This window comes from Salmo trutta, chromosome 32 (assembly GCF_901001165.1).
Source record: "Salmo trutta chromosome 32, fSalTru1.1, whole genome shotgun sequence".
Taxonomy (NCBI): Eukaryota; Metazoa; Chordata; class Actinopteri; order Salmoniformes; family Salmonidae; genus Salmo; species Salmo trutta.
This window is the reverse complement of record NC_042988.1, coordinates 41,966,821-41,985,043: the sequence shown is the minus strand read 5'-3', so window position 1 is coordinate 41,985,043 and position 18,223 is coordinate 41,966,821. Positions and strand designations below refer to the sequence as shown.

At 42.9% G+C, this 18,223-nt stretch overlaps 1 protein-coding gene across 1 annotated transcript in view; it reads left to right on the top strand.

Annotated features, from left to right (window-relative positions):
• LOC115171937 (uncharacterized) overlaps nt 1–18,223 on the top strand; it is a 208,202-nt gene that overhangs the window by 173,912 nt on the left and 16,067 nt on the right. Inside the window, exon 8 of the mRNA XM_029729200.1 lies at nt 2,286–2,459. Within this exon, the coding sequence (XP_029585060.1) occupies nt 2,286–2,459 (174 nt within the window). The remainder of the gene's footprint in view (nt 1–2,285; nt 2,460–18,223) is intronic.

The window sequence follows — 18,223 nt, the reverse complement described above, 5'->3', positions numbered from 1 at the left end:
GTAGTGAGTGATCCCAGGGTGCTTTATGAGTAGTGAGTGATCCCAGGGTGCTTTATGAGTAGTGAGGGATCCCAGGGTGATTGAACACAAACGTGATTTCAAGTAACCCACTGTTCCTGGTAGGCCGTCATTGTAAGTAAGGTCTTTTCTTAACTGACTTGCTAAGTTAAATAAAGGTTACATATTTTTTTTAAGTAATTGATAAAATGTACTTAGGTATCAAAAATAAAAGTATAAATAATTTCAAAGTCCTTATATTAAGCAAACCAGAATGCACCATTTTATTTTGATTTATTTTATTTACGGATAGCCAGGGTCACACTCAAACACTCAGACATCATTTAAAAACAAAGCATTTGTGTTTATTGAGTCCTCCAGATCAGAGGCAGAAGGGATGACCAGGGATGTTCTCTTGATAAGAGTGTGAATTGGACCATTTTCCTGTCCTGCTAAGCATTCAAAATGAGTACTTTTTGGTGTTAGGGAAAATGTATTGAGTAAAAAGTACAGTATTATCTTTAGGAATGTATTGAAGTAAAAGTAAAAGTTTAAAAAAATAAAAACAGTAAAGTAAGTAGTACTTGAAAGTATTTTTACTTAAGTACTTTACACCACTGCTCAATTGAGATAATTTCCACACTGCCACGCAGGGCTGCACGTTATTTTAACCAACTGTTGCAATTGTGATTTGACTTGCGAATTAGAGCAAAACTGTTGGAATCATGGAAATAGAATGACTATTCTAATTCTATAGTTAGAATATAATAGTGGGCACTTTGAATACAGTGTTTGAGATGCCAACGAATTCAAATGCCAGGGAGGAGTTATTGTGACAGGGTAGGAACTAAAGTGTTGATAAGTGTTTCTTAGGGGACCCTATAAGCTTTGGCTACATTTCATGTTTTCTCTTAGCTACTTCATGTAGCTAACATGTTCTTGCTTTGCATATACCTCTTTGATTTAGAAGATACTGTTGCACAAACAACATGCTGATTTAGGTCTACACCATCACTGATATTATCAGGCTGTATTAGCTAGCTACGTTTGTTCTGACTCAGTACATTTATTAGCTAGATAGCTAGCTATTAGCATTAGCGGCTAACAATTAGCGTCTAACAAGATTCTAGGGCAACTTGCTAAGAAAAGACAAACTAGCTGTTTTGCTAATGTAAGAAACACAAACTAACAGTGTCATTACAGAAAGCTAGTGGATTTATATTAAGAAGAAAAGTGAAAACAGCATTGTTGTCATCAATATTATTCCATGTGCTGCATTGACCAGGCAGACTGAACGCAAGTGTCTCGTGGTTGAGGAACATCAAATGTGCTCCTTGAGTGACAGGGGGCGTGGCTAGGTCACTGTGGAAAGTAGCACAGAGAGAAAGAGTGGAGAGACATGACTCAAGTATCGAACTAAACTTTAAAAATGTACATTACACATGGCGTATCACATTTAACAAACCAAACACCCAAATACCGGTATACAAGGTCAAGTAAAAACCCAAACCGGTCCCTGTATCAATACCGGTATATCATAAAATACGGTATACCGCCCAGCCCTAACACACACACACACACACACACACACACACACACACACACACACACACACACACACACACACACACACACACACACACACACACACACACACACACACACACACACATACAACGGACACACACAAATACTGGACACACACTGGACACAGACACTGGACACACACACACTGGCACACAATGGACACACACACACATTGGACACACACACTAGACACACTGGACACACACACTGGACACACACACACAATGGACACACACACACACGCATAAACACTGGACACACACACTGGGCACACACACACACACACACTTGGGCTCCCGGACTGCCTTTCTACAGTCCCTGGTTTGAATCCACATTTGATCTCAAATCCAAAATGCTGGAGTATAGAGACACATTTAAAATGTTAGCTTCACTGTCAAAATAGATATGGTGTGGACTGTATACTCAATACAATCTAAATCTGATACCTCACTGTCTGTCTTTTGACTGATACTGCTTTTTAAACTGGTCTGGTCAGTCGACTCAAATATTTGTACTATACATGTTTCTCTCTACAAGTCATATTATGATAACTTAAAGTAATGATATATTCATTAATTTATTAATAGATATGGCAGTTTTCAGGACACTGATGTATCTAACAATGTTTAAAAAATATATTGCCACTATCTTCACCACCAAGGAAAAGCAGTGTGATTTTAATATGATTTGACTCTTTGCAGGCTGTCAGGCTGTCTAGTCACAGAGGAAGGCTGTGCTTCTCTGGTCTCAGCTCTGAGGTCAAACCCCTCACACCTGAGAGAGCTGGACCTGAGCTACAATCACCCAGGAGACTCAGGAGTCAGACTGCTCTCTGCTGGACTGGAGGATCCACACTGCAGACTGGAGAAACTCAAGTATGTAGAGGGTTTATGTCAATGTTCATGTCAGACATGTTTGACTTATCAGGATAGTTAAGAAAAACATTCTGACCACCACTTGGACAAAGTTATATGCTGAGTTCAGTGTATGTGTGTGTGTGTGAGTGTGAGTTCAAGTGTATCCCTCAATGACTGTCTGTTCTTCTGCTTACTGCTACAGTGTGGAACATGGTGGAGAGAACACAATGAAACCTGGGCTTAGAAAATGTGAGTGTTGACTGCTGTGAAAAATACTAAGAATAAGTCTTAATTCAAATTTAGTCAAGGTCAAAGACCACCATCATTACTGACTTGGTCATATTAAATATCAGCTGTAGTTCTACAGAAGCAGAAATCAGGGACACCAAAGTTTACAAAGAGTTGCTTTGACAATGTTTGTGTGGCGTGTTCGTGTTACATAAGATATGTGTGTGTTTGTGTTCATGATGCATACAGGTGTGTGTGTGTGTGTGTGTGTGTAAGTAATGGGAATAAGTGTGTTTTATATTACCATACAGTATAACATATGATCATTCAACAAGTCTCAAGTTACCTTAACTTCTCCTTTTGATTCCTAGAAACATCTACATTAAATTAATTAGGCAAAAGTGAGTTAACATTCTAATGTGAATGATGATGATTTCTAATATTGTGTCTGGTTTCATCCATCAGATGTCTGTGATCTCACACTGGACCCAAATACAGTAAACAGACTCCTCTCTCTGTCTGAGGAGAACAGAAAGGTGACATGTAGGACAGAGGAGCAGCCGTACCCTGATCACCCAGAGAGATTTGAGGACTGTCAACAGGTGCTGTGTAGAGAGGGTCTGACTGGGCGTTGTTACTGGGAGGTAGAGTGTATTGGGAGAGAGGCTGCTATAGGAGTGACATATAAAGGAATCAGCAGGAGAGGAGGGGTTAAGGACTGTTGTCTTGGATGGAATGACAAGTCCTGGAGTTTGTTCTGCTCTGACAATAGTTACATTGCCTGGCACAATAATAATCTCACTACCATAGACGTCCGCCCCTGCAGATCCCACAGAGTAGGAGTGTATCTGGACTGGCCAGCCGGCACTCTGTCCTTCTATAGAGCCTCCTCTGACACACTGACCCACCTGATCACATTCACCTCCACATTCACTGAGCCCCTCTATCCAGTGTTTTGGGTTAATGATGACTCCTCAGTGTCCCTGTGTCAAACACAACATGATGTTTCACTCTAATCATGTGTTTTATGTTTGATCAAAATATGACATTTAAATACATGGAGTAACACACACACACCAGTTTCAGGCCAGTTTATTACTGTAAATAATATAGACCTCTGTTTCTGTCTCTTTCCATGATCCTCTGGACACACACTCACACACACATGCACGCACACACACACACACTGGAGACACACGCTGGAGACACACAATTGGACACACACACACTCACACACTGGACACACACACACACTTGACACATACAAACACACAAACACACACACACACACACACACACACACTGTAATGGAACATGTTAATTGTTTGTTTCCACATAACTGAGTATGTTACTAACCTTGTGAAACGGTCGTATTATAATGTCCTGTTCTTGGGAGTATAATCCTGTGTTGCAAACCAGCTGTTCCTGCGAGTTCCGCCCAAGAACAGGAAACTATGAAGACATGTGCTTATTAACCAATGCTTCAGAATTCAGACTGTCTACACTGTGGAACTCTGTTATTCTCTCTGAGATCACAATGCTTCTGAATTCAGACTGTCTACACTGTGGAACTCTGTTATTCTCTCTGAGATCACAATGCTTCTGAATTCAGACTGTCTACACTGTGGAACTCTGTTATTCTCTCTGAGATCACAATGCTTCTGAATTCAGACTGTCTACACTGTGGAACTCTGTTATTCTCTCTGAGATCACAATGCTTCTGAATTCAGACTGTCTACACTGTGGAACTCTGTTATTCTCTCTGAGATCACAATGCTTCTGAATTCAGACTGTCTACACTGTGGAACTCTGTTATTCTCTCTGAGGTCACAATGCTTCTGAATTCAGACTGTCTACACTGTGGAACTCTGTTATTCTCTCTGAGATCATAAATAAATAATCTGGGTCTAACTTGGACTCCAGCAGATCTTCAATTGTATATATCCATGACAACACAAACCACACAAACACACTGTACACACACACTGGACACACACACACACTGGACACACACACTGGAAACACACACACACTGGACACATACTGGACACACACACTGGACACACACATACACAGTCTGGACCAACACACACTGGACACACACACCAGTTTGGGCCAGTTTATTCCTGTAAATACACTGAACTAAAATATAAAGGCAACATGTAAAGTGTTGGTCCCATGTTTCATGAGCTGAAATAAAATATCCCAGAAATGTTCCATATGCACAAAAAGCTTATTTCTGTCAAAACATTTTACATCCCTGTTAGTGAGCATTTCTCCTTTGCCAAGATAATCCATCCACCTGACAGGTGTGACATTTCAAGAAGCCGATAAAACAGCATGATCCTTACACAGGTGCACCTTGTGCTGTGGACAATAAAAGGCCCCTCTAAAATATGCAGTTTTGTCACAGAACACAATGCCTCAGATGTCTCAAGTTTTGAGGGTGCGTGGTATGCTGACTGCAGGAATTTCCACCAGAGATGTTATAGAGAATTGAATGTTAATTTCTCTAAGCCACCTTGAACGTTGTTGTAGAGAATCTGGCAGTATGTCCAACCGGCCTAAAAACCACAGACCACATGTATGGAGTCATGTGGGCAAGAGGTTTGCTGATGTCAACGTTGTGAACAGAGTGCCTGATGGTGGTGATGGGGTTATGGTATGGGCGGGCATAAGCTACAGACAATGAACATCAGTGCCTTTTATCGATGGCTATTTGAATGCACAGAGATACCGAGATGAGATCCCATTGTCGTGCCATTCATCCAGCATGATAATGCACGACCCGATGTCGCAAGGATCTGAACAAAATTCCATGGCCTGAGTACTCACCAGACATGTGTTATGACATCTTCTGTTTGGGTGTCTCAGGTCTGAGCCATGATCGGAATGTGTCTCTGTCTATTTCCAGCCCTGCCATTTCTACCTGTCCTGATCTAGTGTTTGACCCCTGACCTCCTCACACCGTTTCACTGTCCATGTCTGCTTTTAGCGCCCACCTCTACTTCACTGTGTTATAATGGACCTTATGGTTGTTATGTCACCTCTGTAACCAGGTATCAAACATACTGACCTTTCTGACCCATATCCCACCTCTACTTCACTGTGTTATAATGGACCTTATGGTTGTTATGTCACCTCTGTAACCAGGTATCAAACATACTGACCTTTCTGACCCATGGCCCTACTTTCTATAACTAAACATTTAAAGTCCTCTGAGTTTTGCTTAGTGTCCACTTACTCATTTATTGATGTATTTGTTGTCTATTGGGGTTGTGCCGCAGAGCATCATGGGGGTTTGTATGTGTTGAGATGATCACGTTCCAGATAAATGGTTGAACTGATTCCTGTCTCCCGTCTCATCATTATTGAATTGTTATACAGACGTGGTTATGAAACCTTCCCCGTAGCTCAGTTGGTAGAGCATGGTGTTTGCAACACCAGGGTTGTGGGTTCGATTCCCACGGGGGGCCAAGTACGAAGAAAAAAAAAATGTATGAAATGAAAATGAAATGTATGCATTCACTACTGTAAGTTGCTCTGGATAAGAGCGTCTGCTAAAATGACTAAAATGTAATGTAAATGTCAACCCACAAAACATAACAACAGATTGGTGATGAGTAAGTCTGAACCTACAGGAACTATTCTGTCTGGAAGAAGTCAGTTTTTACAACTGTTTAAAACTGTTATTTTCTGTGGTTCAGTCTAGGCTAATGTTAGCACAGTGTATTGCTAGCAGAGGCAAGTGCATAGTGGAGCTAGCTAAGAGAGAGAGTTAGCATCGTCATGGATGGCAGAAAAGGACTCGAGACGGATGTCAGGTCTGGAAAACAACTTGATTAAAAAAGGAGGAATATACATTGATTAAAGGAAATTACATTTATTCAACTGTGAAGACAAACTGAGGAATTAAAAACTGCTAAGTGGGTGAAGTGAATGAAGATCACGTGACTGAGGAAAATATTGCTGTGGTTGAAGACAATACTGAAGGGAGTGACAATCAGAAGCCTATTGAGAAATGAAAAATGGCTGGAATTGTTGGAACCATTGGACAGTTTGATGACAGTATTGAGCAGTGGAGCTCATATACAGAACGGTTTGAATATTCTGTTCTTACAAATGACATTGATGAGGACAACATTGTACTTACAGTTTTTAGTGTAATGGGGCCAAAGACATGTAATTTACTAGTCAGCCTGCTACAGCCAGACAGAACAGGTAATAAAACGTATGGGGATATTGTGGAGATACTTAAAGGACATTTTTCACCAGAACCACTAGTTAACGCTGAAAGGTTCAGGTTCCACAGGAGACATCAGGAAAGAGGGAGAATCAGTACCAATGTTTGCTGCTGCATTAAAGAAACTATCAGAACACTGTGAGTTGAATGGTGTTGTAAATGACATCATTAGAGACAGACTAGTATGTGGGCTACGGAGTGAAGCTACATTAAAGAGACTGTTGACTGAAAGTCATCTGACCTTGGTGAAGGACATTGAAATCAGTGTGTCCATGGAACTAGCTGCTAAAGAGGCTCACCAGTTGAGTTCATCAGGAACTTAGTAGATTCATCTAACAATCCTAATCACCAGCTGATACATTGTAATCTCATACACAGGGTTCACCTTCCACCTAGAAAACATCATGTAATGACATAATCTCTCCTCTGTGTGATCTATGTAATGAAGACCTTCCACCTAGAAAACATCATGTAATGAACATCAGAACCTCTCCTCTGTGTGATCTATGTAATGAAGACCTTCCACCTAGAAAACATCATTTAATGAACATCAGAACCTCTCCTCTGTGTGATCTATGTAATGAAGACCTTCCACCTAGAAAACATCATTTAATGAACATCAGAACCTCTCCTCTGTGTGATCTATGTAATCAAGGTGCCTTGGGCTCCTTTAATCATATGTACTGGGAGTGACCAGGGGACATGTTTTGGAAAGAGGTTCCCTCTGTCTTATCTGCTGTAGTGGATATCATCATACCTTGTTCCCCCAAACTGTTATCACTTAATGATAATTCACCACTATCATTACAGAAAATACCTTTAATGTTGTCAGGTTTGACAGCAGCTAAAATGATGTTGGAAATAAGATGGCTACCACCACACCTCATTGGATCAGCACTTTATACATATCATTTATTATCAACTATCCACTGTTAGGATCCATGGGGCTACCACCACACCTCATTGGATCAGCACTTTATACATATCATTTATTATCAACTATCCACTGTTAGGATCCATGGGGCCAAACAACAATTGACATTCAGGTTATCTGCAGCTGAAACCAGACAAGTGTGTTTTTACCCAACAGATTGTTGCCTGTTCATTATAATTTTAGTCCAAATGTGGCCTAACTGATTTTATCAACTTGATTTAGTATTTAATTCAATGGAGATCAGGTTGGGTGGGTTGGGGTGGTCCCAGGAGAGGTTGGAGGGTGGGTTGGGGTGGTCCCAGGAGGGGATGGAGGGTGGGTTGGGGTGGTCCCAGGACGGGTTGGAGGGTGGGTTGGGGTGGTCCCAGGAGGGGTTGGAGGGTGGGTTGGGGTGGTCCCAGGAGGGGTTGGAGGGTGGGTTGGGGTGGTCCCAGGAGGGGTTGGAGGGTGGGTTGGGGTGGTCCCAGGACGGGTTGGAGGGTGGGTTGGGGTGGTCCCAGGAGGGGTTGGAGGGTGGGTTGGGGTGGTCCCAGGAGGGGTTGGAGGGTGGGTTGGGGTGGTCCCAGGAGGGGTTGGAGGGTGGGTTGGGGTGGTCCCAGGAGGGGATGGAGGGTGGGTTGGGGTGGTCCCAGGAGGGGATGGAGGGTGGGTTGGGGTGGTCCCAGGAGGGGTTGGAGGGTGGGTTGGGGTGGTCCCAGGAGGGGTTGGAGGGTGGGTTGGGGTGATCCCAGGAGGGGTTGTAGGGTGGGTTGGGGTGGTCCCAGGAGGAGTTGGAGGGTGGGTTGAGGTGGACCAGGAGGGGTTGGAGGGTGGTTTGGAGTGGTCCCAGGAGGGGATGGAGGGTGGGTTGGGGTGGTCCCAGGAGGGGTTGGAGGGTGGGTTGGGGTGGTCCCAGGAGGGGTTGGAGGGTGGGTTGGGGTGGTCCCAGGAGGGGTTGGAGGGTGGGTTGGGGTGGTCCCAGGAGGGGTTGGAGGGTGGGTTGGGGTGGTTCCAGGAGGGAGGGAGGGTGGGTTGGGGTGGTTCCAGGAGGGAGGGAGGGTGGGTTGGGGTGGTCCCAGGAGGGGTTGGAGGGTGGGTTGGGGTGGTCCCAGGAGGGGTTGGAGGTTGGGTTGGGGTGGTCCCAGGAGGGGATGGAGGGTGGGGTGGGGTGGTCCCAGGAGGGGTTGGAGGGTGGGTTGGGGTGGTCCAGGAGGGGATGGAGGGGATGGAGGGTGGGTTGGGGTGGTCCCAGGAGGGGTTGGAGGGTGGGTTGGGGTGGTCCCAGGAGGGGTTGGAGGGTGGGTTGGGGTGGTCCCAGGAGGGGATGTAAGGTGGGTTGGGGTGGTCCCAGGAGGGGTTGGAGGGGGGGTTGGGCTGGTCCCAGGAGGGGATGGAGGGTGGGTTGGGGTGGTCCCAGGAGGGGTTGATGCGGCTCAGGTGAGTGATTGTATGTGTGTTAATTATAATTGTATTTACCTGCAATAACTGGTTTACATAATATACTGATATTTATATTTTAACAGTATTGTGTCTCCAGCTGAATAACCATTCCTGCTGCTATTTGTTCTGATATATATTTTAACAGTATTGTGTCTCTAGCTGTATAACCATTCCTGCTGCTATTTGTTCTGATATATATTTTAACGGTATTGTGTAACCATTAGAGAGAATATAGTAGACGGTTGCTGTCAAAAAGTGATTGATGAGTTATTCCTGTGTTCTGTGTTTATATCATTTTAAAGACGTCATGCTATTTAGGGTGTATGCAAATGTTTGAAATAAAAATGAATGGCCTGATGATAGATGTGAGGTGTAGTGACCTTGTTGAACTTGAAACAGTTGGGATTTTTTGTAGTGAATGGGGAAGGCCTGAATTTGAACTGTTTGAAAAATGTGAAACAGTTGGGAATTTTTGTAGTGGACTTATGGAGCTGCTGTCAGGTGAGCTTGTGACCCCTTGTAGAATGAAAAAGTAATTTCCGGGATAGGTCTGCCTGAGTGTAAGTAAGTGTTAGACTTGTCCTGTTAACACTACAAACCTCAAGAGAGATAAACCACAGAAAGCTCCAAAAAAATCTGAAAACATGGAGTTGTTAAGACACTGATGCCCACGTACCTATGTGAGAGTGGATTCTCAGCCCTCACTAGCATCAAAACTAAATACAGGCACAGACTGTGTGTAGAAAATGATTTAAGACTCAGACTCTCTCCAATACAACCCAACATTGCAGAGCTTTGTGCATCCTTTCAAGCACACCCTTCTCATTAACCTGTGGAGAGTTATTCACAATTTTTGATTAACAAATATGCTTTTATATGTAAGATGGCTAAATAAAGATTAAAATGATTGATTATTATTATATTATTATTTGTGCCCTGGTCCTACAAGAGCTCTTTGTCACTTCAGGAGATATGTATTTTAGGCAGTAAGTAAAACTGCCAGGGCTTTGGAGAATCTGTCCCAAAAAGACAGACCATCTGTTTATCTGTAATGTACTTATCCTCATACAGTTTATCTCCTGGATTAATCTTTGTGTTTTCTGGTTGTGTTGAGTGGGACAATGGAACATAGTGTTTAACATGATCCTATTGTCTATTGGCTTCAAGAAGATATTCACTTTATTCATTACAACAATCTGAGACCCTTATCTGCCGGTTTAATCACTATATTTATACAGCTTGATTTGTTTAAACATTTATAAGGTTAAGCTGATAAACAGGTCTGGTTCTGAATTGTGAAAAGGAAGCCACATCCCTACGTATCAGAGTCTGTATAGTTTCTGACTCCAACTGAGGTTCCCAATGTGAGGGGTTTGGAAATATTATCTGAGGAAAATCTGTTTCATTTTCACAATGATCTGATAACTTCAATCTTCTATGATAGACGTGTAGATCCCTCCGGAGCTCCTCCCAGTCCACCTGTTTAGGAGTTGGTATGAAAGTCAGTCCACCTGTTTAGGAGTTGGTATGAAAGTCAGTCCACCTGTTTAGGAGTTGGTATGAAAGTCAGTCCACCTGTTTAGGAGTTGGTATGAAAGTCAGTCCACCTGTTTAGGAGTTGGTATGAAAGTCAGTCCACCTGTTTAGGAGTTGGTATGAAAGTCAGTCCACCTGTTTAGGAGTTGGTATGAAAGTCAGTCCACCTGTTTAGGAGTTGGTATGAAAGTCAGTCCACCTGTTTAGGAGTTGGTATGAAAGCCAGTCCACCTGTTTAGGAGTTGGTATGAAAGTCAGTCCACCTGTTTAGGAGTTGGTATGAAAGTCAGTCCTCTTTCTAGAACATCACTCTCGGCTTGGTTGAGCCCAATGGGACATTGCTGGTCAAGACCTGAAATGGGTTGTGAAGTAGTATGGACATATTGATGGAACAAGGTCACTAAACTGGTGGATAGACAGGATAGATCCAAGAGCCTCTGCTGTCATCTAGAGGGAGTTTCTCTGTACTGCTTGACACATGGAGACTCAATGGAGGCCCAGTGCAAGTGCTCAAAGTCAGGCCCAAACAATTGTTTGTTCAGGCTGGGATCTATAAAGCAGTATGTTCTTCAATTAGATGCCAACTAATTGAAGAGCTTCAGATTGAGATTGTTGTATTCTCAGACATGTTTTTCTTCAGAGTTGCACACTGGGTTCTCCAAGGGGAATACTCCCTCTATTCCCCTCTTGACAGTTGTAGCCCCAGGCTTTTGATGGGAATTGTCCACTGTTGGTATGAATTTATTTGGTCCCAAAAAGACAAAAAGAAAAGTGTATTTGTCTAGTTTTAGTTGAGTCCCCAGTTAGAATCCATGTGGTTCATTTAAAAGTTTCTAAAAAGATAAAAAGTACATTTAAAAAATGTGCTCCTGACATTTCACCACAATAGGCTTCTTCAGACAATGGACAAAAAGTAGCCAAACAAAGCCAAAGGAGAGTGATGAGCAGCAGCAGCAGCATCATCAAACAAGTGAGGCTGCCAGCAAGACCAACAGTGATGAAGCTGCCGAGCTCCAGTTAGCTCCGTGTGCAGAGCTCCAGTTATCTCCGTGTCCAGAGCTCCAGTTAGCTCCGTGTCCAGAGCTCCAGTTAGCTCCGTGTGCAGAGCTCCAGTTAGCTCCGTGTCCAGAGCTCCAGTTAGCTCCGTGTCCAGAGTTCCAATTAGCTCCGTGTGCAGAGCTCCAGTTAGCTCCGTGTGCAGAGCTCCAGTTAGCTCCGTGTGCAGAGCTCCAGTTAGCTCCGTGTCCAGAGCTCCAGTTACCTCCGTGTGCTGAGCTCCAGTTAGCTCCGTGTGCAGAGCTCCAGTTAGCTCCGTGTCCAGAGCTCCAGTTAGCTCCGTGTACTGAGCTCCAGTTAGCTCCGTGTGCAGAGCTCCAGTTAGCTCCATGTCCAGAGCTCCAGTTAGCTCTGTGTACAGAGCTCCAGTTAGCTCCGTGTCCAGAGCTCCGGTTAGCTCCGTGTCCAGAGCTCCAGTTAGCTCCGTGTCCAGAGCTCCAGTTAGCTCCGTGTCCAGAGCTCCAGTTAGCTCCGTGTGCAGAGCTCCAGTTAGCTCCGTGTGCAGAGCTCCAGTTAGCTCCGTGTCCAGAGCTCCAGTTAGCTCCGTGTGCAGAGCTCCAGTTAGCTCCGTGTGCAGAGCTCCAGTTAGCTCCGTGTGCAGAGCTCCAGTTAGCTCCGTGTCCAGAGCTCCAGTTAGCTCCGTGTGCAGAGCTCCAGTTAGCTCCGTGTGCAGAGCTCCAGTTAGCTCCGTGTGCAGAGCTCCAGTTAGCTCCGTGTCCAGAGCTCCAGTTAGCTCCGTGTCCAGAGCTCCAGTTAGCTCCGTGTGCAGAGCCTACCCACCCTTCCACAAGCGTCGTCAGGATAATGGCTTTATATTTGATTTTTACATTGAACCTTTATTTAACTAGGCAAGTCAGTTAAGAACACATTCTTATTTACAATGACAGCCTACACTGGCCAAACCCAGACAACACTGGGTTTCGAACCTATGGGACTCCCAATCACAGCCGGTTGTGATACAGCCTGGATTCAAACCAGGGTGTCTGTAGTGACGAATCAAGCACTGAGATGCAGATGGACCCAAGTGTTCCTGACTATCAGCCCAGATTATGGATACCCGTCCATACATTGGCTGTAAAAGTGGGTAGAAACAGACAAGCATATAACTGTAGCAATGTGGTCTTTACTTGAGTGTGTTTCAGCAGGGTGAGGTCAGAGAGATGTTTCCAAGTCACTATTTTTCTGAACTCATAAAATCCTTTAGACAATCTGATGGGATGGATGTTCAACCCCATTAAAATGACCATAAGGTCTATATAGAACCTTTAAGTTAATATAACTTATAAATCATGAGCCTCATCTTGAGGAGGCACCTGTGACAGTATTCATAAAGAGTAGGATAGCTGATCTAGGATCAGTTTAGCCTTTTAGATCATAATGAATCAGATTTCATGGAGAGGGGGAACTGATCCTAGATCACATTGAATCAGATTACATGGAGTGGAGGGACCTGATCCTAGATCACATTGAATTAGATTACATGGAGAGGGGGGACCTGATCCTAGATCATAATGAATCAGATTACATGGAGAGGGGGACCTGATCCTAGATCATAATGAATCAGAGTACATGGAGAGGGGGACCTGATCCTAGATCATAATGAATTAGATTACATGGAGAGGAGGGACCTTATCCTAGATCATAATGAATCAGAGTACATGGAGAGGGGGGACCTGATCCTAGATCAGCACTCCTCCTCTGGGACACTGCCTGTATGAAACAGAACACATAGTTGTTAAATCTAGTTACAGCAGGTGTTTACTGCCATCTAGTGGAAGATACCAATAAAACACTTTATTTTCAGGGTGGGGAGGCGGCTGATGGAAACAGAATGTAAAGTTGTTCTTTTGTTCAGGATCCATTTTGAGACGACAGAGCAGAAGAAGCTATATGGAGATTACTGACAAATAAAGTGAGTATTTCTCAGTATTTCTGAACAGTAATACATTCTAAAGGACAGAGTAAGATATAGTACTAGTAGTAGTTAGTAGAACTGTTATATGAGCTTAGTTGCTGACAGACAGCAGTTTTAGTAGAACTGTTATATGAGCTGAGTTGCTGACAGACAGCAGTTTTAGTAGAACTGCTACTTGAGCTGAGTTGCTGACAGACAGCAGTTTTCAAAGTGGAAACTAATCAGTAGGTCTACATGTTATCAGTAAAACGTCTGGTAAAGATGGTGGAGGAGCTTTTACATTATATGGTTTTATGTTTATCTCAGGGTTTCTCATCCTTTTGTTCTGACCAGCACTTACACACCTGATTCAACTAATCATCAAATATTTTAAGACAGTTTAATATTTGAGGCCAACAAATGAACATTCTCAAATGAAAACCTTTTGGGTTTGTAGGCCTGTTAACAATTATTAAAGGCCTACATGAATTCATATTTGATGAAAAAAACACAGCTAAACCTGGTTTCTAGTAAATTATATGTTTAGCTAAAATAATGTAAAAGAGATGTCTTGAAGAAGGACTATAATATAAAAACTGAAGCAAGATTCAGTACAACGTCATGAGTTACTGCTGTCACATGCAAATGACTGTTAGCCCCACCCTCTGGTTACTGTTAGCCCCACCCTCTGGTTACTGTTAGCCCCACCCTCTGGTTACTGTTAGCTCCACCCTCTGGTTACTGTTAGCCCCACCCTCTGGTTACTGTTGTTATATAAATGGGTGGTGACGTGTTTGACTATGATTGGTGTTAAAACAATTCTAATTAAATTATTAAATGAAATCATACTCTACCTTAACAACAATGTATTTAAAAATGCATTTGTTTGTTTTGAAAAAGAATGCTCTTAAACATTTGTATTTAAAGTATAACTTTTTAATGTATATAAACAAAGTGCATATAAATCTAACCATTCAAAATGAATACAATCTGAACAACATAATAATAGAATATTTAACCATATCAAAGAAAAATAAATAACAATGTGCAAAACTGCAGGATCCCACTTAAAACATTAAACTGGTCCCTCTTTTCTCTCTCTTCTTTATTACTGACCATATTTTGCTTTTATGAGAGATTTGCATTCAGAAATGCAAGCTGCCTCACTTTCGAGGGGCTGGTGCGGTTTCTTCTCTCAGTAATTATTTGCCCCGTTTTCGAGAAGACCCTCTCAGAGGGAACGGATGTGGCCACTATGCGGAGTCTCCCTGTCATGACTTTAGTAAGCCGTTGATAGACAGAGGCCTTGTTCTTCCACCCGCTCAGAGGATCTGCAGATCTTTGGAGGAGGGGCTCCTCCAAATAGGATCGGACCTCCATTATGGCACCTGCTGAGGGATTCCTTCGTGCTGCATCCCCAGTTGCTCTCTCGTCAAACAGCATCCTAACCGCAGACGTTTGTGACACTACTGCTGGTGCTTCTGCACCATCTGATCCCTCTTCTTCCTGTTGCCCTGGTGCCTGAGCCAGCTGACTGCTGAGGCTGTCCCTCCCTGCTAATGAGGTTATTCTTTGAAGAGCCTCATCAATCTCTCTGGCATCACTGAAGACTAACTTCTTAAACCTGGGGTCAAGTGCAGCGGTTTCTGATAGCACGTGATGATATTCCATTCTGTGGAACTTTCTGTCCATTGATGAACATATGGTGTCCATCAACTCTGTCACATGTCCTGTGGTTAAATTTGCTTCTCTCTGGCGGCTGTGATTCGCTGCAGACCCTTACACAGGAGTATCATTGTTGAGGTGGTCACATAGCTGAAAAGAGAGAACAGTAACTTAATAGTTCAGCTTCATGTTTTGTCTACTGATACTACATTCTCATCTACTGCTCATATACATATATAATACTGAATTAAATAATGATGCAGTAATAACTGCTTACTGTACCTCTCTCCACTGATCTCCACAGTGACCTGCTCCAGGACTCTGCACACCTCCTCCACCACCTCCCATTCCTCTTGGGTCAGAGCATCAACAGGTGCATTGACAATGCCCAGGGTAGAGATGATGGCATCCTTTGACTCAAGAAACCGCTTCAACATATAAAATGTTGAATTCCACCTTGTAGTGCAGTCTTGTTTAGGCCTCAGCTCAGGCATCCCCATCTGGCGTTGTGTAGACTTTAGTTTTTCAGCACCTACTGTGCTCCTGTGGAAGTATTCCACAGCTGCTTTCACTTTGTCCACAGTGGGCTTCATCACCTCAGAGCATCTCTTACAATCAGGTTGATTGTGTAGACAAGACATGGATGATGGGTCAATTTATTAAAAATGTTCATGGCTTTGGTTATGTTAGCTGCATTGTCGCTGACACAACAGACCACTTTTCCATCTACTTGTCCTTCTCTGGCCATTCTCAACAGTTCCTCTGCCAAGTTCTCTGAGGTGTGTCTGTCGCTGAACTCAAAGCAGTCCAGAAGACAGCTAGACATCGAAAAAATCTTCAATGAAGTGACATGTACCCGACATGTAAGAAGTGGTTACCCTTGATGTCCAGCAGTCAGTGGTAAGGCAAACTGCAGTAGCTTTTTGAACTCTTTCCTACACTGAAGCCTGTGTGCTCTCGTACAGTTGTGGAAAAGTGATTTTGAAAGGGTTTTCCTGCTTGGAATTGTGTACATTGGATTTAGATTATTGCTATAATTTCTAAAACCTCCACAATCTAAAATGGCTGGAAATTGGTGGCAATCATTTTAGCCAATGCATTATCAATGTGGCCTTGTTTTGCTACAGACATAGACTTTGGCATAAACTGGTCCATAGAAGACTGCGTTGCTGTGGGTCGCGGAGTAGGTCTACTGGACTGAGTGGATACATCTCCACGTGTGGAGGTGCTGACTCCACCACTATCACTAGCAGGCCCGCTGACCTGATCCTAGATCATAATGAATCAGATTACATGGAGAGGGGGACCTGATCCTAGATTATAATGAATCAGATTACATGGAGAGGATGGACCTGATCCTAGATCATAATGAATCAGATTACATGGAGAGGAGGACCTGATCCTAGATCATAATGAATCAGATTACATGGAGAGGAGGACCTGATCCTAGATCATAATGAATCAGATTACATGGAGAGGAGGGACCTGATCCTTGATCATAATGAATCAGATTACATGGAGAGGGGGACCTGATCCTAGATCAGTACTCCAACTCTGGGACACTGCCTGTATGAAACCAAACACATAGTTGTTAAATCTAGTTACAGCAGGTGTTTACTGCCATCTAGTGGAAGATACCAATAAAACACTTTATTATCAGGGTGGGGAGGCGGCTGATGGAAACTGAAAGTAAAGTTGTTCTTTTGTTCAGGTTCCATTTTGAGACACAGAGCAGAAAATACAATATGGAGATTACTGACAAATAAAGTATTTCTGAACAATAATTTATTCTAATGGACAGAGTAAGAGAATGAATACCTGGAATGAGATATTACTAGTTAGTAGAACTGCTACTTGAGCTGAGTTGCTGACAGACAGCAGGTTTCAAAGTGGAAACTAATCAGTAGGTCTACATCAGTAAAACGTCTGGTAAAGATGGTGGAGGAGCTTTTACATTATATGGTTTTATGTTTATCTCAGGGTTTCTCATCCTTTTGTTCTGACCAGCACTTACACACCTGATTCAACTAATCATCAAATATTTTAAGACAGTTTAATATTTGAGGCATACAAATTAATATTCTCAAATTAAAACATTTTGTGTTTGTAAGTCCTACAGTAAGGAGGGGAAAAAACACAACCAAACCTGGTTTCTAGTAAATGATATGTTTAGCTAAAATAATGTAAGATGTCTTGAAGAAGGTCTATAATAAAAAAAAAACTGAAGCAAGATTCAGTACAATGTTATGAGTTACTGTTGAATGCATCTGACTGTTAGTGAGCTCTGGTTACTGTTGATATATAAACGGGTAACGTGACTGTTGTTGAATGCATCTGACTGTTAGTTAGCTCTGGTTACTGTTGTTATATAAACGGGTAACGTGACTGTTGTTGAATGCATCTGACTGTTAGTTAGCTCTGGTTACTGTTGTTATATAAACGAGTAACGTGACTGTTGTTGAATGCATCTGACTGTTAGTAAGTTCTGGTTACTGTTGTTATATAAACGGGTAACGTGACTGTTGTTGAATGAATCTGACTGTTAGTGAGCTCTGGTTACTGTTGTTATATAAACGAGTAACGTGACTGTTGTTGAATGCATCTGACTGTTAGTAAGCTCTGGTTACTGTTGTTATATAAACGAGTAACGTGACTGTTGTTGAATGCATCTGACTGTTAGTAAGCTCTGGTTACTGTTGTTATATAAACGAGTAACGTGACTGTTGTTGAATGAATCTGACTGTTAGTTAGCTCTGGTTACTGTTGTTATATAAACGAGTAACGTGACTGTTGTTGAATGCATCTGA